This window comes from Lipotes vexillifer, unplaced genomic scaffold (assembly GCF_000442215.2).
Source record: "Lipotes vexillifer unplaced genomic scaffold, Lipotes_vexillifer_v1.1 scaffold47, whole genome shotgun sequence".
In the NCBI taxonomy this organism is placed as follows: Eukaryota; Metazoa; Chordata; class Mammalia; order Artiodactyla; family Lipotidae; genus Lipotes; species Lipotes vexillifer.
Window position 1 is genome coordinate 1,677,830 of NW_006791298.1, and position 23,087 is coordinate 1,700,916.

Genomic DNA, 23,087 nt, shown 5'->3' on the forward strand with positions numbered 1-23,087 from the left:
ACAAGTTCTATGATTAGTAGTACCCTGTGTCATATGCAAATTGGGTTTTAAAGTGTTTAGCTGGGGAAGCCAGCTCTTCTGTCACATTGCTGGTTAATCTGGGTTTAAACAAAGGTAGAATTGCAGACCTCTGCAGTATCATTTTCAAATAGAGGCACTTTTTGCTCTTCCTAAGGCCATTTGATCCACACTAGAGGGAACAACACCAGTGGTTTCCGTTTATAAGGTAGTTTAGAGTTCTTATTCTGAAAATTCCCATGAGCACCATTTACTAACTTTCCCATGTCTTTCTTCTCTGTTTTCAGCTGTGATCCTTTAAAATAGAGGCCACAGGGTCACCTTCACTGTGTGCCCTTCCTTTCATGGCTGGCTCTGAAATCCATCCAGGTGCATTTAAGTTCCCGAACTTTGATTCATTTAGCACTAGCCCTTTATCAAGCTTATATTCTATTCTGCCATAGTTTAAGAAACAAATAAGACAAAATCAATGATATTAGTATATGAGAGACAAACACATAAGATTTTTAAATATATATGTTACAAAAAATAGTGATAAAATAAATTGGTCATGCTGTGAAGGGGCACCACCCAGCGGCTCAGGGAAGAATTAAGGGAAGAGGTAATTTTAAAATTCTTTTTATGTCACATAATCTGTTTAGGAACAAAGTTAAAAAGAAAAAGCTAGGAATGAGGGAGAGGAGTTCTAGGATCTTCCTTCCATATGGGGGAGATAAGAGAGAATCTAAATGAGAGATAGTTCTGGTCCTAAAAAATGTTACAAGTAAGCAGCTAGGGGTACTCACAGTCATCCAGGGGTCCTAGGCTGTAGTCTCAGGATATTACGTGGTGGGGTTAAATCTCTCAGGTTAGAAACTAATAGGGAATTGAGGAGACAAAAATGAAATTATAACCTAATCTAGTAATAATGAATGGCTGGGCATAATCTGATCATTATCTATTGTGTTGTTACAAATCTGATGGGAGCCTGTTGAAGAAAGAGTATATCAGGGCTTCCCTGGTGGCGCAGTGGTTAAGAATCTGCCTGCCAATGCAGGCGACACAAGTTCGAGCCCTGGTCCGGGAAGATCCTACATGCCACGGAGCAGCTAAGCCCGTGCTCCACAACTACTGAAGCCTGCACACCGCAACGAAGAGTAGCCCCTGCTCGCTGCAACTACAGAAGAGCCCGCATGCAGTAGCAAAGACCCAATGCAGCCAAAGAAGAAAAAAAAAAAGTATATCAGTATGCCCAGAAAAGAAACCAGGGTGGGGGTGGGAGTGGTGGTGTCAAATAGTACACCAGTGTTCCCCAAAGGAGAAAGTGTCCTGTCCAGGTAATTGTTTTCACCAACCCTATAGCAGAGTTAGGAATGTGGGTTTATCATAGGTTGATTTCATCTATCATCATTAGCATCTTTATTAAATACTTGCTATTTGCCAGGTACCATGCTTAGTGCTTTTCATGTATTGCTCCATTTAATCCTTTCAACATCCCTAGTGTATAACTGCTCTTATTTTTTTCCCATTTTATATATGAAGAAACTCAGGCTTGGAAAGGTCAGATAACCTGCTCAGGATTTCAGAGCTTTTAAGTTGAGGAGCTAGGGTCACCAACTCCTAACACTCTACTATACAAGTCACACCTTTCCTCTCACCTTGAGATAGCTTACCTATCTGCCAACTGTGTACTAGACCCTCTGCCTGGGTGTCTCTCAGATATTTACCAATGGCCAAGTAAACCCATCCTTTCTCCTATCCAGATCACTCTCTCTGTGTTCCCTGCCTTGACCAACCAAAATGCATGAGTAAACCTTAGAGTAAACCATCATATAATAATTTCCCCTGTAAATTGCCTGTAAAAAAAGATGGGATATGCTGGGAGGCAGACAAGCGTTCTGGTCAATTTATCACTGTCATCATTTATTTCGACTAACTGTCCTTTAACTATGCATCAGTTTCACATGTGTTTTGATAGTTTGTGTCTCTCCTAAGTCTGAAGTCTGCCCTTCTCCATGGAGTTCAGAACTAACTTTTATCTCCCAGTGTCTTTAGTGAGTGTACATTTTTGCCTCTAATTGGATATTTTAAGGGGAAAGAAATTCTAATATCAGGACTTGAACCCTGAAAGTGTTCAAGAAGAAAAAACTCTGGCTGAAACAACCATCAAAAGATATCTGATAGGCTTAAAGCCTGACAGATCTGAAAGGGCAAAAAAGCATTTGAAAATGACAAGCCTGTGTTCGTTTCTGAGAGTTAGTCCAGGTGGATGAATAGAACTCTCCTGCCTGGTGTGCTGGGCATTTATGTAGTAGCTTCAAGCCCCATTAAATGGTGCTTGACTGCTGAATTTGGAGAGTACAGTTGAGCCTACAGTTGTAATACCGATAACTGGCCGTATCTTTTACATTTTAGGAAGACATCTCCCAAGTGGTTGGTCAAGGTGTGGTGGCAGGTCAGCAGAAGGCACTGGAATGTCCAACTGACAGCGTATGTAACTGACCCTTTATGTTTGCTCTACTTGGATGGTGTGTGTTATAAATGGGTTCCAGAAGAAAAGGAGATGGTTGCAATGAAATCTGATCCTTTATTACTTGGCAGGAAGTTAAGGTATGTCTTTCAACCTGAAGTCAACCCACAACAGTATCACCAGCCCTGTGCAGGATGTGTGGAAATATCCTTTGTATGTCTTCCTGTACCAACACCCAAAGTAGGTGTTTAAAAGTGAGGCATCTCTGAAAACACACTTGCACCTAAATTCTGAGAGCCCCATGCCTTACATAATGTCATGAATAAAGATTTCAAGAAGGAGAGTTTGTACTTTTATAGAATTATAAATGCAATAACAAGTGTTCCTTGTATTTATATAGTTTTTCTTCTTAAAAAACTATAAATTTCTATCTGTCAGATTTTTGTCCTGTTTTTGCCTTTGAACTTTTTTTTGTACTGCTAAAATTTATATTATTACTATATTAACTATTTTTATGTTTGAGGAACTATAGATTACTAGAGCTTACAGGAAATATATATTCCAAACATTGCCAAAGAAAATGCCTTTGTAATTAATTTCCAAAATTTACAAGCAGCTCATGCAGCTCAATAACAAAAAAACAAACAACCCAATCCAAAAATGGGCAGAAGACCTAAATAGACATTTCTCCAAAGAAGATATACAGACTGCCAACAAACACATGAAAGAATGCTCAACATCACTAATCATTAGAGAAATGCAAATCAAAACTACAATGAGATATCATCTCACACCAGTCAGAATGGCCATCATCAAAAAATCTAGAAACAGTAAATGCTAGAGAGGGTGTGGAGAAAAGGGAACACTCCTGCACTGCTGGTGGGAATGTGAATTGGTACAGCCACTGTGGAGAACAGTATGGAGGTTCCTTAAAAAACTACAAATAGAACTACCATATGACCCAGAAATCCCACTACTGGGCATATACCCTGAGAAAACCATAATTCAAAAAGAGTCATGTACCAAAATGTTCATTGCAGCTCTATTTACAGTAGCCCGGAGATGGAAACAACCTAATTGCCCATCGTCGGATGAATGGATAAAGAAGATGTGGCACGTATATACAATGGAATATTACTCAGCCATAAAAAGAAACGAAATTGAGCTATTTGTAATGAGGTGGATAAACCTAGAGTCTGTCATACAGAGTGAAGTAAGTCAGAAAGAGAAAGACAAATACCGTATGCTAACACATATATATGGAATTTAAGAAAAAAAAATGTCATGAAGAACCTAGGGGTAAGACAGGAATAAAGACACAGACCTACTGGAGAACCGACTTGAGGATATGAGGAGGGGGAAGGGTGGGCTGTGACAAAGCGTGAGAGAGGCATGGACATATATACACTATCAAACGTAAGGTAGATAGCTAGTGGGAAGCAGCCGCATAGCACAGGGATATCAGCTGCATGCTTTGTGACCGCCTGGAGGGGTGGGATAGGGAGGGTGGGAGGGAGGGAGACGCAAGAGGGAAGAGATATGAGAACATATGTGTATGTATGACTGATTCACTTTGTTATAAAGCAGAAACTAACACACCATTGCAAAGCAATTATACCCCAATAAAGATGTTAAAAAAAAAAAGAAAATGCCTTTGTAAAGTATCCAAAATTGTATGCTAAAAACATAAATAAAAACAAGTAGGTGTAGAAATAACCTTAAAAATAAGGTTCAGCTGAAAACAATTCACTTCAACTGAAAGTTGTAAGCAATTTTTAAAACTTTAGAACCAGATTTTTTTTTTACTTTATGCAATATATTTGCAAATAGTATTAATGTGCTAGTACTTTACATACTGCCACTTATCTCAAGACATATATCAAACATCTCTAAAATTTTATAACCATAGAATTTTAGAACTAGGGTGAATCCAAACATTCTCTGGCCTTTCTTTTCCCTGCTGAAAAGTGAGCACTTAAATATCTAAGTCATTCTCCTTTCAGAAAGTGATTATTACCCTTTTCTATAGCTACAGAAGAGAAATGACCCAGAGATCATTGGGCAACATCTGCAGTGAAGCTGTGTCAGCTCATCATAAACAACTTCCCAACCATTTGAGCTATGACAAAAGGAATGAGATTCCTTGTGGAAATGGAATTTTTCATCCCTGAAGGTTTTCAGTCAGAAGCTGGCTGATCATTTATTAATATGTTATCAAAGAACATAAAAACATTAGTAGCTATTATTAATTGAACTCCTAAGTTGTTCCTGGAATAGTGATAGGTTTATTTATGTACTTTTATCTTCAGTCTCTACAACAACCTTGCAAGGTATAGAGGTATCACCACCAATTTACAGATGAGGACATTTAGGAGGTTGAGTGGCTTGCCTGTGATCACACAGCTAATTAGTAATAGAAAACTCAGTCTGTCTTCTTTTGAGTAGTGATTTTTTTTTCTTATCATGAAGATCTGATGAAGTGTAGACTCTTTCCTCAGAAAAACACTGGTAAGTATAACTTTGATACAACCGCAGAGGTTTTATAGTTCCTAGAATTCCCTCTATAAATCTCTTAGAAACCCATTTATCTTGTGTTAAGAATCTGTGATTTAACTAAAAAATAAGTTTCAACTTAAAAAAACAAACCCCCCCCCCCCGAAAGAAAAACACACTTGACTGAGCTCCACACCCCTAGTGCCAATTTCTTTGGTCTAGAATGGGGGTTCCAGCATTCATAAATTTTAAAGGCTCCCTAGCAGTTTCTGTTATGAAGACAGGGTTGAGAACCCCTGGTTTAGTTAGGCTGGATGACTTATAAAGTCCACTCCAACTCTGATGTTCAAATACAATAACATTCAACAGCAAATCCAATCTGTCTTCTTTTTAAAAAAAAGGTTTTTTTGAATTTTTGAATTTTATTTTATTTACTTTTTTATACAGCAGGTTCTTATTAGTTATCTATTTTAATATTTATTTATTTATTTAATTTTCTTTTTATACAGCAGGTTCTTATTAGTTATCCATTTTATACACATCAGTGTATACATGTCAATCCCAATCGCCCAATTCATCACACCACCACCCCCAACCCCTGCCGCTTTCCCCCCTTGGTGTCCATACATTTGTTCTCTGGTGTCCATACGTTTGTTCTCTACATCTGTGTCTCAATTTCTGCCCTGAAAACTGGTTCATCTGTACCATTTTTCTAGGTTCCACATGTATGTGTTAATATATGATATTTGTTTTTCTCTTTCTGACTTACTTCATTCCGTATGATAGGCTCTAGATCCATCCACGTCTCTACAAATGACCCAATTAAAAAAATTTTTTAATACAATTTTTAAAGGTTACAGTCCACAAATCCAAGTTTTCTAATCTTTCATACTTGGTAGTTTGGTTTTATGTCAATGGATGAGTCTTGGGAGCTATGTTCATCCATCACCACATCTACCAACAAGTGGTCTGCCTCTAAACGTATGTTTGTTTCACTTGGTTTCTATGGACTACTCCCTTATTTTTTCAACCCATATCTATTAGAAACCTACCTAGTATGCACAATGAAATGGATGCTATATGAACTGGGAAATAAAGATGAGCAACAAACATTCTCTGCTGTTAATAAAAGTCATGATGTAGTGATGACTGTCTCTTGTGCTTTTCTGTTTTAAAATTCACACCATTTTTCATAAAAGAACTCTGTAGCTGGCACTTAGCTTTATTATCCATTTTCTTTCTTGAGATTATACAAAGGAAAGGTGACATAAGTACTGTGTGAGTTAAGATCATGTTCAGTTGCTGCAAGAAGTTTCTCTTTTACCTAACGGTGTGGCTGTGATCGGTTTGAGGATGACATGGTATCTCCATGGTGTCACGGACCCAAGCACCTCTTATCTGATTACTGTGCCATTATTTGATTACTCTACGATCCTCAAACTATAGCATCCATTTTTTTGGTCTAAGACTGCTGCTCCAGTTATTACCATTGCATCTACATTTCATCTAAAGAAGGGGAAGGCAAGATTGTTCTCCTTAAGAAGTTGACCTGAAAATTGTACAGTTCATATTTGTTTACATTCCATTGATCATAGACTAGTCTGTGGTCATGTCTGGCTTCAAGGAGGCTGGGAAGTGTGGTCTTTAGAGTAATTGGATATTTAGGTGGTTCCATTGTTCAGTTTTCTCGTAGTAACCCCTAGTTTGTCATTGTTTCACTTTCTTCTTTTTAAAATCACTGAAAATACATGTTCAGAAAAGTCTTTTAAAATAAGTGAACAGTCATTATTAAATCATGGTGATAGAAAAACTGTAGAGAAAAAAAAAAAGAACATCAGTAGAATCATAACCTAGCAACTGTTTGATAAACACTTTAAACTTGCAACGTTCTTCAAGTGCCGACTTTTAGTCCTACTTCTTCCTCTAATTAGCTGTATGATTTCAGATGTCACTTGACATTTGTGTCTTGGTTTCTTTATCTGTAAAACAGTAATATTGTCTAATTCTCAAGGTTACTCTCATGATTAAATGAATTCATGGATATAGAAGTGTTTTTGAACACTGGAAAGCACAATACAGACATACAATGAGTGGTATTGCTTTTCTTGTTACATACTGCACAATGCCTTGTATTGAGGCATAGACTTCCACTGATGGAATCTTGGGGTGTTATTGTTCTGGAGCAGTTACCTTGATCCTACTTCTGGACTCCAGGGATAGCCTGGTGCTTCATTGCCTCCACCAGAATCTTCCAACTGGGGATGGGTTTCCTGGCTAACTACAGATCCAGAGGGCAGGCCAGGTCACTACCTATATTTCTTAACTGCCTGTTAAGCAAGCATGGAGTCCTTTTGGTTTTTCTTAGTTTTCTAATACTAATATTCACTAGAGATATTATCAACAAAAATTCAGAATTACAAGTTAATTTTCCAAAGCTTGCACAGCAGAGGTCTCTGTACCTTCACTGAATTACAGATTTATTTCCTACTCTGAGTTTCCATGTCTTCAATTTTTCTCTCTGCATTCATTCATTCATTCATTCATCAAACATCTATGGAGGCCCTACTATGTTCCAGGCACTGGGAATCAAAGGTGAATAAGCATTCTTTTAGGTGAATTGAAGTGTAATGATGTACCTGGGTTTGTTGTCTCTTCCTGACCCTAATGCTCAATTAACCTACCTCATGCATCTTTGACTATGTTACTATGTCCAGAAAAGTTGGGCAGTGTCATGTGCTCAGAACATCTGCAGCACAGATTGTTTTTCACTAAGCACAGCACAGATATACAGACTTCACACTGATTTCATCATGTAAGAATGCTTCCTGGCCCCAGCTTCATACACACACCACAAAGATAGCTTCTGTCCTCCTTCCTTTCCTTGATGCATCCTTCACCGAAGCATTTTAGATATAAAGTTAAATAGGGAAGCATATGGGGAATGGGACAAAAATCATCCTAACTTCCCCATGCCACCTCTCCAACTCCAAATTTTCAAGAGGCATTATTGGAGTGCACCATTGTTTTGGTAACAATACACCAATTTTTTTTTTTTTTTTTTTTTTTGTGGTACGCGGGCCTCTCACTGTCGTGTCCTCTCCCGTTGCGGAGCACAGGCTCCAGACACGCAGGCTCAGCGGCCATGGCTCACGGGCCCAGCCGCTCCGCAGCATGTGGGATCCTCCCGGACTGGGGCATGAACCCGTGTCCCCCGCATCGGCAGGCGGACTCTCAACCACTGCGCCACCAGGGAAGCCCAATACACCAATTTTAAAGTCTTCTCCTCTTGTTACCTTTCTCCTCTCTGGCATTCATCTAATTTCCCTTTCTTTTGTAGGCCAGCAGCCAAATGAAACAGCAAAAATATTCAACGAAAGTCTCCTTCCGTTCACAAGAGATCCCTTTAGCACCATCTTCATACCGTTCAGCAGATGCAGACTTCACAGGCTATGGTATGAGTCTTTCTCTGAGCAGAATTGAATCCACTCATCAAACCTTAGAAAAGGAAGGGATAGTGATGTCCTGAAGAGAGCACTGGACCAAGAGTCAGGAAGCCTGGCTGGCATCCCTGCTCTGCTTCCTGAGCTTTGGGACTTGGGCAGGTCACTTACTTCCAAAATCATTTTTTCTCATCTCCACTAGTGGGATTGCCTATTACTTACTGAATATAAAAGTAGTAGAACAAAAAAGGCCCTCAGTAAATGCTACTTGAATCTGAGGCTTGCAGGTTATTCTCTAGTCTCTCCAAAATATTGTGTTTAGTTCATGAGTAATGTCTCTTAAAAATCACATTGAACCAAATTGTAGCCTTGCGTATGTCGACGTAAGCTATTTAAAGACTTGATTTTCAGTGCTTAAAGAAATTGATAATCACTTTCTCTCTTTGAATTCCTGGATTGAATTATGCTGACTAATGGTTGAAAATAGACCTTCAGAATGAATAATGAGTATTTCCATTTTGCTTTTATGCAATGTAAGTCAGTTTTAAAAGAAGGACTATTTAAAACACATGCTCACCAATGATAAAGCATAATCCTGCATGAATTTAGCAGACCTGACACCTTTATGGTATTTGCGTTTTACATATTTTTTCATGAATATTAACTCATGAAAAATTTATGAGGCAGGTATTATTCTAAAGCACTAGATTTTTTACTAAAATACTTGATGGATGTGGTCAGCAAACTATGACCCCTGGGTCACAGTTGGCCCACCATCTGTTTTTATATGGTCTGCAAGCTAAAAATGGTTTTCACATTTTTAAAAGGTTGAAAAAAATCTAAAGAATGTCTCATGAAAATTATATGAAATTCAGATTTCAGTGTCCATAAATAAAATTTTATTGGAATACTCATTTGTTTAGGTATTGTCTACGGCTGCTTTCACACCATAAGGGTAGAGTTGAGTAGCGGCACCAGAGCCTGTATGGCCTGTAAAGCTCCAGATATTTACCACGTGGCCTCTTACCAAAAAAGTTTGATCACTCCAATGTAGACCAATTGAGTTTTGATAATATATATCCCATATCTTTACCTCTGTAGCAGAAATTAATCATCCCACAATTTAATCTGTGGAAATTGTATTCATTCAGCCATCCACTTACCAAACATTGATTGGGGGCTTGGTAGGAGTCAGGCTTTGGGCCGGATTCTATGAGAGAAATAAATACCAAGACTGACTCAGGACTGGCTATAAGGGTAGCCAGAGGCAGAAGCAGAGGAGGGAGAGAAATGCCTCCTCCAGTATCTCTTACTATGTTTTCTCTCCTCACTCAAGAAACTAAGCTAGTGATTTACATAAGGAGTATAAACTATTTAAAGCATCCATGAAACTATGACACTGTCATACATTGTTTTTATTGGAAATTAGTGAACAATGTAGCATGAAATACATATGTTGCCAAAAGATCTCGAGTCAAATTAGGTTTACGATTTACTAGCCTTCTGATATGGCCTTTTTAAATTGTTGCCGAGGTTGTGTCATTGTTACACAAGAGGCCATTCGATTAATAAATTCCACGTGGTCAGGAGTGGCACCTATATGAAAGCCACACAATGCCAGTCCCTGGGCTGAGCACCTCAGGCACATTGTTTCTTTAATTCCTCAGACAGCCTCCTGGATAATGATTAGGTGCATTTTTCTGATGACAAATGAGCCTCAGCTGCACCCACTATTAATTTCCTTCTTGGGAGCTCACATCCACTTCTGTACCCTCCCAAAACTTGTGCCCTTTGGTCCCTAAGACAATGATTATCGCTGAGTCAGAGCAGAGCCCTCACAGGCTTATCTAGGGCCTGTGTTCTTTTGTTTTCTACCAAGTGTCAGCAGACTTCTTCTGTAAGGAGTCAAGGAGTAAATATAAGGCTTGCGGGCCACGTGGTATCTCTGTTGCAGCTACTCAACTCTGCTGTTAGCAGCCGTAGACTAGATGTAAATGAATTAGCGGGGCTGTGTTCCAGTAAAACTTTACTTATAGACATTAAAATTTAAATTTCATATAATTTTCACATGTGTTGAAATGTTATTTTTCCTTGGATTTTTGTTTTTCAGCCTTCTGAAATAAAACCCATTCTTGGTCCTCGGGCCATAGTGTACTGGCCCCAACTTGTACAGAGGTCTGTGGATCTGTTTGGCCCCTGTGCATTAGCTGCAGCTGACCAGCAGATGGGGCCCTTTATTATCAGACCTTTACCAAATTATATCACTGTGAAAAATCAGTACTCATGATGATCAAGACTAGTTATCAAAAAAGATGACGTTCTCTAGAAAATATTATTTGTATAAGAGTCTCTTGAAACTAACATTTTGAATGTTTGGATTTTTCAGTGGGCTAGGTTTGACTGAAGATGCATATGTGTTAATATTTTTTTTCCCCCAGTTTTTAGAAAAACCCAGTCTAAAACAATGATTTTTGAAAGTAAAACAGCAACAACTCTTTTCACAAGCCTTTTCAGTTATGGACCCAGCAATTAATTCTACAGTGTTGTGTTTATAACACTTTTTTTTTTTTTACTATGTATATATTTGGGGATCATTTTTAGGTGATGGTTATTTTCAGTTGTGCCATACTTTATTCATTAGATACTTTATACATTTTAATTCATATGATATGCTCTAATTGAAAGTACTTAAGCACTATTTCTTAATTAGTATTTTATAACTGTAGCTCAGCATTTATACCAGTCTTTATTCTCATTATAACATCTACCTATATGTACTTAATCATTTAATCAACTTAAATTTTTCCATACCAGTTTTCATGGTATATATTAAGATTTTAAAAATGTCAAGTATAACTAAAATGGTTGATCGTGTGGGTTGGTGGTAGCTATTGTTTTAATCTCAAAAGTGTCATAGGAACGTCGTGTTTCATCCCCGGGTGAATGGGTAGTAGTGACCCAGCTTCTCACTTCATGGTGCTTGGGAGGAAAAGAGTGAAATGATAAACACATGTAAACGCTGCGCTCCCCGAGCAGTGGAGTGTGCAAGCTGAGCTGCATCTCCTACTTGCCAGTCATTCTTGTGTTCACTCCTTCCTCAGGTGGTTTCCATGCTCCTATGTCAGTGGACCCTGCCACGTGTCCCATTGTTCCTGGCCAGGAAATGATTATAGAAATATCCAAGGGGCGTTCAGGGCTTGGTCTCAGCATTGTGGGAGGAAAAGACACACCCTTGGTAAGTTTCTAGAAGTGAATTATATCCACTGGCACAGAGTTAGATGCTGAGCCTTATTATAGCCTTGGGTCACTTCTGTGGAAGACTTGGCTTTTTCATAGTACGTAAGTATATGAACTATTGTTATTATGATCATTATCATCATTATTATATAGTGGACTGCTACATAAAAGTGTACATCACTTACTCCACTCCCAAAATTTAGGCTTGGCTTTATTTTATTTATTTATTTATTGCGGTACGCGGGCCTCTCACTGTTGTGGCCTCTCCCGTTGCGGAGCACAGGCTCTGGACGCGCAGGCTCAGCGGCCATGGCTCATGGGCCCAGCCGCTCCGCGGCATGTGGGATCTTCCCGGACCGGGGCACGAACCCGTGTCCCCTGCATCGGCAGGCGGACTCTCAACCACTGCGCCACCAGGGAAGCCCGGCTTGGCTTTATTTTGACCATGTTCACGTCTACTCGTAATTTTTTTTTTAAATTGGCCTAGAACGTTAATTTTTACTTGAATGATGGATCTTTGATTATTCAGTATTTTGATTGTCCTGATCAACAGTGCCATTAAAATGTAAAACTTCCTGGGTTTTGATTTACAAAAATGTGATTAATCAATGTGCATGTATTACTTGAATAAGTAATACATGCACATTATTCAAAGTTAAACTGACACAGAGGATATAAAGTGAATGGTAAATCTCCCTCCTATCCTTTTGCCCTAGCCTTGCCCTTCAACCCCACCCCCGATCCCAACCAGGGCCTCCCCCTAGAGACAACCACTCTTACTAATGAATATGCTTTTAAATGAACATTTTGGTATTTCTTTTGCTCATTTTATTTGGTAAGAAGTAAATTGTATATGCCATATTTACAGTTAAAACAAGTATAGTATCAATAAAATAATTCTTTCCATTTTTGACAGGAATATGTTTCTGTGTTAGTACTGTTGGAGGGGGCAGGGAATCCTGTTCTGTTTTTCTGTAATGAATATTAGTCCCCTAAGGCACTAGGCAACTCAAGAATAGCATAGGCTGCAGAAACCAGGGTCTTACTGCCTTCTACATGTTTCCTGGTCATGTTCCTCCTCTCTCCTGCTATCCGGACTGATCTAGAGAATCCTATGTTTAGTTTGACCCTACTAGTGAGCCACCTGAACCTGAATGTGCTCAGAGGTCGGTGTTTATTTATTAAAGGATTTTATTTCCTTCAGCTCAATTAAAGTATTGTTAAAACTTTTCTCCAGGGTTCAGAATAATTTATTTCCTGAATTACTCTGCCTTGGCTTGTGCAGGCGGGAACTGCTGTGTGTAGCATCCAGTGTGCACTGTGACCTTTTCATCAGCTTGGGTGGAATTGGGAACGCCTGGAGTCAGCCAGCTCAGCCAGTTTTAGCTCCCAGCCCTTTCATGGGTCTTTGGCTCCTTAAGGCCCCAGAACTTTTCTACTTTGTTGTCTGGCTTGGAATGCTCTCTGTTCAGCTTTTGTCATTGAGGAAAGGGGAAAAGTCTTCCTTAGAAGCTTCCCTTCAAGTGATTTGGCCTAGGTTATATTTTCAAATTGTGTTTTTAATAATGCCTTCTAATTATATGTGATCTGGCCTTTGAACAGTTCATAGAATCACTTCAGCCATCCAGCAAGCTCCTAGTGTACCAGGAGGTAACATACCACCAGTAGAGGACCAGACCAGTGTTACCCAGACCCACATGCATCCCAGCCTCTTAGACTCTCTCACCACCCCTCGAACTGCTCTCTTCTTGCACCACCTACCGGCCCATCAAGATTCTGTACTTCCTCCAGCCCCCGCCCCGCATCCTTCCTTGCTTCTCCAGCCTCCATGATCTCTCCTCAGCTGATCTGGGAGCTGGTGGCTGACCATCCCTCCCCTTTAGCTCTCAGCCATACTTCCTCTCTACCATTCCCAGCTGGGGCAGGTTCCTTAACCTCTCTATTTCCTGATCTATTAAAGGGGACTGTAATACCTTGTAGAGTTACCAAGAGGATCAAAGAGATGACCTTAGCCTGGTGCCTAGTACATGGTAAGCAACTTCACAAGACATGTACCTTCTCCAAGCCTCAGTTTCCACATATACTAAGTAAGCCCAATAATCCCAACCCACTTGGTTGTGGTGAGGATCAGAGACTTTGTAAACAGTAGAAAATTTTATGTATATACATATATATCATTGTTCTACAAAGGCCATCGGGGTAGTTTTCAGAGACTGCTGGTTGACCTTGAACATTAGAGATGTCTGCCTCCCATAGCCTGTTGCCTCGTTTTCCCAAAGAGATGTTCTTGCATAGTAAGTAAATTGAATTTGTATAACGTTCTATTTGAAATGAACCAGAGAAATTATGCTTTAAGGAAATTCTTCAGTGAATTCTTTCATAAAGAAAAAGTCACCCTCTGATTTATTTGTTGTAAATATAAGTCTCTTAATAACTGGTTAAAATAAGACAGCATTAGATTTCCCAGAGGGAATTGGAAGACTTTAATCAGCGTGTCTGGCCTAGCTGAGTGAGTTTGTTGGCTGATTTTTTTTGTTTTCCTTTCGTTGTTATCGATTTGATTTTTGCTTTGTGTGGGTTGGTTAGGTGTGCCTGTCTGCTCTTGGGTCTTTAATACTGTGTACATTTGTGCTCCCGGCCACCAGCTTGAGGGCTTCCACTGCTTGACCTCACCTTCTGCATCCTGCATGAGAGGCTGTTTGAGAAATACTGTGCTCTGCTTCTCTTGCTACCATGAGGCAGCCAAAAAAAATTCTTTAAGAGCGTCTTGAGGTTCATAATATATGGTTCTGCCTTTTGAGACTGCAAATCCCATTGTCCTTGGAAGGATAAGCAGCACTTAAAAATGAGAAATGAGACACAGCTTTTATTTCCTAACCTTAGGTACCTCATCAAAAGCTGTAAGTTAGACTCACAAGTAATATATAGGCATGATATTTTGGTGAGGCTGAACAGGAGGTGGGTGGAAGGTGCTTTAACAAATAAAACCATTGTTTGCCACAATGAGGGTCTTTCTTTTTTCCTTCCCCCCCACCCCACCGCCTGGCTCCAAATTCTTATATGGGACACATAGCCTAATTGACACTCCAGGTCACTTTATCCAGTCAGGTCCTGGGAGTGCATCCAGCCAGCAGGAAGTTAGCAAACAAAGATGAGAGCATATTAAAGGAAATCGTGGACAATGTTGAGATCCACTGACAGAAGCACCTTTGCACTTCCTTATTTGCATCCTGATATGCATCCTTATTTTAGCTCTGGTGCTGGGAAAGAGCACATTCTAAGGGCTGGTGATCCTTCTTAAGCATTTGCCCCAAACCACACCCCGCCCTCCCCCGTGCCCAATTAGGGTTTCTGTGCCCTCTTTGTTGTGTGTCCAACAGATTTTTTTTTTTGCCATCTTTAGAGGAATTAAGCCTCTGGGACTTGGTCTTGACACCACATCAGTTCTATCTGCTATAAATAGTTTCTCTGGATCCAAGACAGGTGGTTTCTGAGATCACAGAGGGAGATCTCACTTGGCATCTCATTGTATTTGCACCCAGTCATCTAAATAGACCTCTTAAAATACCAAGGTAATGCTGAAGGTGACCCCCCTTGGGAAGGTTGAGGAGCACACCTGGACCCAATCCTCAATGACAACCTTTTCTTCTGCTGTTTTAACCATATGATGTGTCCCCAGGTCTGCTTTTGGTGAGTGTGGCTCCTCTGATAGGAAGCATGTGTTTGCTCAAAGGCTGCCCTTTGCTTAGTGCTGAGGATACAAAATTGAATGAAATAGCCCTGCCCTTAAAGAGCTCACACGCTCATTTAAGTTGATTCTACTGCCTTTAATGTTTGTGGTCTATATAGGGGATCAACCAATGAAAAATCCTAATAGGGACTGTTAAAATAGGGAATTTCTCTGGAAAGTGGAACAAAGTAAATCTGTAGTATGAACTTTCTAGATTTAATTAATACAGGCTAGTTTTTATGTGTTTCTTGTAAGCAGGTGTCTTAGTCTGTTCAGGCTGCTGTAACAAAATACCACAGACTGAATAGCTTACAAACAACAGAAATTTATTTCTCACAGTTCTGGAGGCTGGAAGTCCAAGATCAGGGTGCCAGCATGGTCGGATGAAGCCCCTCTTCTGGGTTGCAGGTTTCTTGTATCCTTGCATGGTGAAAGGAGCAAGGGAGCTCTGCAAGGGGGCCTCTTTTTTGTGTGTGGGGGGGGGGGGGTTGTTTTTTTTTTTTGCGGTACGCAGGCCTCTCACTGTTGTGGCCTCTCCCGTTGCGGAGCACAGGCTCAGCGGCCATGGCTCACGTGCCCAGCCGCTCCGCGGCACGTGGGATCTTCCCGGACCAGGGCACGAACCCGTGTCCCCTGCATCAGCAGGCGGACTCTCAACCACTGCGCCACCAGGGAAGCCCAGGGGGCCTCTTTTATAAGGGAACTCATCCCATTCATGAGGGCTTTGCCCTCATGACCTTATCACCTCTCAAAGACCCTGCCTCCTTTGAACAGGGGCACTAGGATTTCAACAATTGAATTTGAGGGAGGCACACAGCCAGGAAACCAGATAAGGCACATTACATAAAAGAGATCGTATATTAATTAATATTTTAAAAACTTCCTTCCATCCATCTATCTAGCCATCTTTTCATCCTGTCTCCCTCCCACCCCCTTTTTGGTCTTGGAGTGGTAATTTGCATGAAATCCTGTGTCTCAGAAGACTTGGCATATTCTGCCAAATGGAAGACCATGGACTCTTACCTCTTATGATGCTTGCATCATATTTCTAGAATCCCTCAATGCCCCCTTCTCAGAAATGTTTGCTTACTGACTAGAAGTTTTATTTGCAGTGTCCTCAGAAGAACTGAAATATAGCGCTCCAGTGTCATTTATTGGGGTTATTTTATTATCAGTCTTGGGAATTCTAGAGAAGAGAAAGGAAAACTTAAATATTTTATTTAAGCATATTGGCAGACTTGAACTGTTCTTGGGATTGAGCAAATGAAGTGAAGAAAGAATGAGGAGAGCTGCTCCAGAACCCTCACTCTGCATTTTCCTTTCTCCGAGTACCATTGTCAAAGGTCCCAGACTATAGACAGTGTTTCTATTAAAACTAACAGGCAGCATAGCAGAGTAATGATGCTGGTTCTGCAGTATCAGAATCCCAGATCTTTAACTGTGGTGGGACCTTGGACAAGAGACTTAACCCTTCTGAATTAAATCTGCTTCTTCCTTTGTAAAACAGTGGTGATGACCACAAAATCTACCTCTTAAGGTTGGAAGGTTGGCATGGAGATTAATTAAGATAAAGAATATTAAGGAATTTTCCCAGTGCCTGTCTACACTGAGTTCAGTTATTATTAATTATTGTTAAACATTCGTCTTAAAGTAGATCCTTTGCTCCCTTCATCTGTGTGCCTTTAGTATGTTTCCTGCACATTGAGAAACATGACTCTGTTTCTAGATAATTAGCCATTGTTTTTCAGCATCAAACTTTTAAAAAGTGATTCAGGTACTGTTCTTAATACATAATTAATAAACATCATCTCATTTAACCTTCACAGCAATCCTATAGGACAAGTAGTAGCATTATCCCCATTTTATAAGTGAGGAAACCGAGACACAGGTAAGCGAGGTAACTTCTCCAAGGACACAGTACTAGCAGTGGGTCCAGTTGGAGTTTAATTAGACAGTCTGACTCAAAAGCCACACTGTTGGGGCCCCTTTTCTAGCACTACCACTCTGTGTCGTCCATCTTCACCTGGGAAAGGGAGTTATCCATCTCACCCACCAGACCCTAAGCTTCTTGAGAACAGACCTGTTTATTTTGTGTCTTTGGTACCCCATATAGAGCCTTGCACACCTTAAAAATATGACTCTAACCAGCCTCATTGTACTCACTCTGAATTCCAGCCATGCCAGCCTTTTGCAGTTCCTTTAATGAGCCTTGTTCCCACCTGATGCAAGGCTTTTGCACATGCTGTTAGATCTGTCTGGAGTGCTTCTCTGACCTGTTTTAGCTATAGCTAGAGTATTCTTTTCATTTCTGGGCATAGTTCTGTGGTTGACAAGAACATCATTGGAACCACGTTATCTCAGGAAGAATTGAACAGACTGGAAAAGGGAAGACCAGGAAGGACAACAATGACTTTCTGCAAGCACGTAAGGTTATCTTCTTGTGGATGAAGGATGAGAACAATTCAGGTGCTCCCAAGGTGCCCAGTGAAAAACAGGTTTCACATTATTTTAAGGAAGAACTTCCTAAACATCAGCTGACCAAAGATGGCATGAACTGCCTGGGGATAGTGAGTACCCCATCTCAGGAAATATTTTGACAAAGGCAGGCAGCCACCCTGCAAGGATATTATTATTATTAGACTTTGTTTTTTAATCAAGGAGCAACATTTACATTTATAAATCTCTTTTTCAAAATGATAGTATAAGAAAATTCATTCACCTCCCACCCCCTTTGCATTCCTATCTCACAAATTTCTTAAAACTTTAAAGTCCTGAGTTTTTTAAACTAGAGAATAAGGCATAATTATTGTTCTGTTGTTTTGTTTTAGGGAACCTATTAATTGTTATCACTCCTGGAAAGGAAAGTTCATAAATATAAGTCCTAGTTGCTATACTGGTATTCTTCTGGGTCCGGAGTTAAGCTTATCTCTTTGCAAGAGGAATACAGTTAGACTTAGGGCAATTGTTTTATCTTTATATTTTTGGTACCATCCTGTTGTAAATGAGGTCAGTGGATTCCCTGGATAGATTATAAAATTTAGATATTCGTAGTATTAAAAAGGCCTGGGAATGTCATATTCAGAATCTTGTGATTTCTCTCCAAGTTGCACACCTGTAATTTTTTCACCACCTGATTTAGTACCAGTTTAATTCATTCTTATTAAACAGAAGTTCTCTAGGGCAGGTCCATTAGCAAGAAGCATCAAGACAGAAGGACTCTCCCGTTTGGACACTATGTGGCGAAGTTCTTCCATCTAGAAATTGACATGAAGAATACCTGTCCTTTAGCTATAACCATGTGTCAGGTTCTGAAGTGACCTGATTTAACACTTCACCATGCTGTATACCATTGTTTAGCTGTTACATCTTCTGACCATTTAACTGTAGGACTGTGGCAACTTAAAGCACTAGATATTTTTTAAAGTAAGCAGAGTAGAAAACTATTTTACATTTGATTAAGTGTTTTATCTTGCTGTTCTCCTTCAAATGAACTTTGCACAGTCTGTTTCATGAGGAGCGTGGTTTGCTTTGGCGTGTAAACCCCCAAAGCCAAGTTCCTTTTATTGTTATTGCTTAAGTCATATATTTGTATACAAAACATCTTATTACCTTAGTTTTATTTTAAATCAAAGCAGAGTTTGCAAAAAGTCCATGAATCACACTGAAAGAATGTTAACGAATAGTACCTCTGAATTTCCAGATTTGGGCATTTCTGATCTTAAAGGATATGACTGTAAGCAAAAATATTATGCAAGCTGAGTAAAATTCAGGTAAATAAGTACCAGATGGAACTATAGGGACTTATAAACTATAATGCAAATATTATCCCATTTCCTTAAACCTATATTTCAGTATGAAAAATTATATTCATATTGATAAGTATCAACTTTTTGCTAAATCAGACTTGGCAGAGGAACTCCATTTTAAGTAAATATAAAACAGTTTCTTTTCTGAGCTTGAAGAGAAAGCTTTTCAAAGTCTGAAAATGTGAAACATTTTTATATATTCAGAGCAATTTTTTTTTTTTTGTGGCCATGTTGGGTCTTCGTGGCTGCACACGGGCTTTCTCTAGTTGCGGCAGGCGGGGGCTACTCTTCGTTGTGGTGCGCAGGCTTCTCATTGCAGTGGCTTCTCTTGTTGTGGAACACAGGCTCTAGGCACTCGGGCTTCAGTACTTGTGGCTCACGGGCTGTAGAGCACAGGCTCAGTAGTTGTGGCGCACAGGCTTAGTTGCTGTGCGACATGTGGGATCTTCTCGGACCAGGGCTTGAACCCATGTCCCCTACATTGGCAGGCGGATTCCTAACCACTGAGCCACCAGGGAAGTCCCTAATCCTTACTTTTACTTTTATGTCAAAAGAGCCTCTATGTCTATTGCTGATATAATGCTTATTTATGTTATCTATAGTTTATTACATGAGAATATTTCAGTATTCCAAAATTATAGGTACTGAACACTGTGATCCATTTTCCTTCTCTTTGAAATGTTTAGTAGGTGCAAGTCTTCATACCCTACCCCAAGCATATTAGAATAGATGAATAAATTGAGATTAGGATATATATATAGACTCTGTTTCTTTTGTAGCAGAGTTTTATGGAGATTAATTGAAGTCTTGACTGTGTTCTGAGATTCTTAGAAAATCTGTGTTGTGAACTCTGTTTAAAAGGGAGCAGAATAGAGAATCCAGATTTTAAAAACTGTGATTCCAAGTATGGTAGATAAGGTCTTTTGACTCTTGCTGACTTCCCTTCTATAACTATAGCCCCTTCACGTTTTCTGAGCAGAAACAATTATATATTCAATCTATGAAGTTGGCAAGCAAAACTACGTCAATTTGATAAATACTACACTTCTTTTATTTATTTATTTATTTATTTATTTATTTATTTATGGCTGTATTGGGTCTTTGTTTCTGTGCGAGGGCTTTCTCTAGTTGCGGCGAGCAGGGGCCGCTCTTCATCGCGGTGCGCGGCCTTTCTTGTTGCAGAGCACAGGCTCCAGACGCTCAGGCTCAGTAGTTGTGGCTCACGGGCCTAGTTGCTCTGTGGCATGTGGGATCTTCCCAGACCAGGGCTCGAACCCGTGTCCCCTGCATTGGCAGGCGGAATCTCAACCACTGCGCCACCAGGGAAGCCCCTACACTTCTTCTTAAGTAATAATCTTATGGTATTCATGGTGGGAAAGCAGTACATTGAATGTACTCCAAATTATAAAATTGTTAAATGAGAAAAAAATCATCTTAGAACAAAGGAAATAAGATAATTATTGACTACATTCTGCCTCGGGTCCTGCATGTTCTTGTGAAATATTGAAAGTAACCTCTTAACCCTTTGCTCCTTATGAATCGATGAGGATATGCCAGATACTTTTTGCATCAAAGAAGGGGAAAAAGCTTCTTGGTCTGAAAGTAGGGAAGATTAGCTACTTTGCAACTTGTCTTGGATCACCTTTGCATTTTACCTTTGTAATTGGTTCAAAAAATATAGATCCACAAAACACATTGAGTATAAGCATAATAACACATGCCACAGCATAAGAAAAATGCGTTGATTCTTCTCACCCTGGGTTAATCAACCCACTGCCTCAGTGTATCAAGGACAGCCAAGAGCTGCCTTTGGCCACATGAGTCCTGCCATCTCTATTACAGATAGCGTATGTCTGCATTTCTACCTTGATCAGCTTTCACATTAGGTTTCCCAGTTTTGTTGTAGTGAAGTAACACCAGGGAAAAGCAACAGGAGGAAGTACAATCAGTTCTTATTCATGGTAATTATGTTATATAAAGTTGCAGCAAACACTGAATTAATGAACACTAAACCATTGCTTCTAGAGGAAAGACAGGGTTAGATTCCCCCTCCAAACCTCTGGTCACAACATTTTTAACCGAGGATAAATATATAACCTTGTTTTATGTGTGTTTCTGATTAAAGATACTTTAGTCAGTACATATTGTTGATTCATTAACATTGAGTGGCCAACAGCTCTATAACTCATAATCGAATGAAGGTTGTCTAACACATGTAATTTCCCGGTAAGGCACATAGCAGCACAAAAATGCGAAACATGTGGCACTAAGAAGACCCTTTAAGGGAAGCTTGTTTCCAGTATGAGAGCTGAAACAAGAAAGCATAATGTTGCCTTGTTCTTCCTCAGCTAGGAACAAGCGAATCAAGCAACTCAAAATTTTCACCACTCTGCTCATGTCTGCAAGTTACCATGAATGCACCAAGAGCATTGATTTGGGGAAGCAAGCGAATTTGCAAATACAGAATCCACAAACAATATGTTTCAACTTGATTGAAACAGAAAAATCAAAATATTTGGGAACAGGACTCTTGTAGTCTGGTTTACATCTTGTTGGCATTTGGGTGGTCCATTGGACTTAGCCCTGAACAGTCCATGACTTGAGAAAAAATAACCTAAAATGTCCTTGTTGCATAATCTTTCTTGAAAAGAAGCAATCAGTTATATTGTAGGATCAGCATTATAACAGGAAAATTAGAAATTAAAAAAATGGACCAAGACTGGTGTCATTCATCCTTAGAGTTGTGAATTTTGATCACTCTGACATTTATGTATACCCTCCTTTATGTGCCTCTTAAACCTTAGATATATATGTATTGGGAGCCCTCATTAGCAGTTATTTAACATCTCTTTGGCTGACGCTTTGTTCGACATTACATATATAATCTTATTTCATCCTCAAACTCTAACAGGTAGGATTTCTGAGTTCTGTTTTACAGAGACAGAAACACTGGTTCAGACAGTGTTAACTTAATAGAAATATTAAGTTGTGATAGAAATATCACAAACCTATAAGTGGCAGAGCTAAAATCTGAACACAGGTTTATGTGGCCGTAACCAGTACCATTCCCACCATGTGTTGCTGCCTTCCATTGTTGACAGGCTGGAAGATTCCTCTGGCTGACTTGATAAGGTCTGTAGTAGATTAAAATTGACCATAAATTTTGTGCAGTTCTTTCAGATTCCTCGAATCTGAGCTGACCCATTGACTTGCTTTGACCAATAGTAGTGAAAGTGGCATTGTGTGGCTTCTAGAGGACTTACAGCTTAGCTCTTGTCCTCTTGAAATGCTGCCACCTTGAGAACAAGCCGGGAGTGGTCTCCTGGAGGATGACATACACCATACGGAGAGAGCACTTGGAGGGAGAGGGACCCAGCCATCCCAGCTGAGGCCCCCGCCAACCTAACTGCAACCTCACAGGAGAGCCCAACTGACACAACGTAGAGCGCAAGAACTGCCCTGCTGAGGCCAGCCCTGAGTGCCACCCTACAGAATTATGAACAAACAAATGGTTAGCTTTCGTTTTAAGCCACTACGTTTTGCAGCAAAAGGTAACTAATACAGTCCGTCCCAGCCCCCATATCTTTCTGATCTCTCTTAGCCTATGAGAGTTGCTATTCTTCTGGTCTGTCATTTGGAAGGCCTTGGGCTTCCCTGGTGGCACAGTGGTTAGGAACCCCCCTGCCAATACAGGGGACATGAGTTCAAGCCCTGGTCTGGGAAGATCCCACATGCTGCGGAGCAGCTAAGCCCATGCACCACAACTACTGAGCCTGTGCTGTAGAGCCTGCGAGCCACAACTACTGAGCCCATGTGCCACAACTACTGATCCCACGCGCCTAGAGCCCATGCTCCACAACGAGAGAAGCCACTGAAATGAGAACCCCACACACCACAACAAAGAGTAGCCCCCG

The 23,087-nt window shown here is 40.1% G+C and overlaps 1 protein-coding gene across 1 annotated transcript in view; it reads left to right on the forward strand.

The window, feature by feature from the left end:
- Positions 1-23,087, forward strand: part of PATJ (PATJ crumbs cell polarity complex component) — a 357,124-nt gene that overhangs the window by 281,503 nt on the left and 52,534 nt on the right. Inside the window, exons 32-33 of the mRNA XM_007464279.1 lie at positions 8,298-8,412; positions 11,502-11,635. Coding sequence (XP_007464341.1) covers positions 8,298-8,412; positions 11,502-11,635 — 249 coding nt within the window. The remainder of the gene's footprint in view (positions 1-8,297; positions 8,413-11,501; positions 11,636-23,087) is intronic.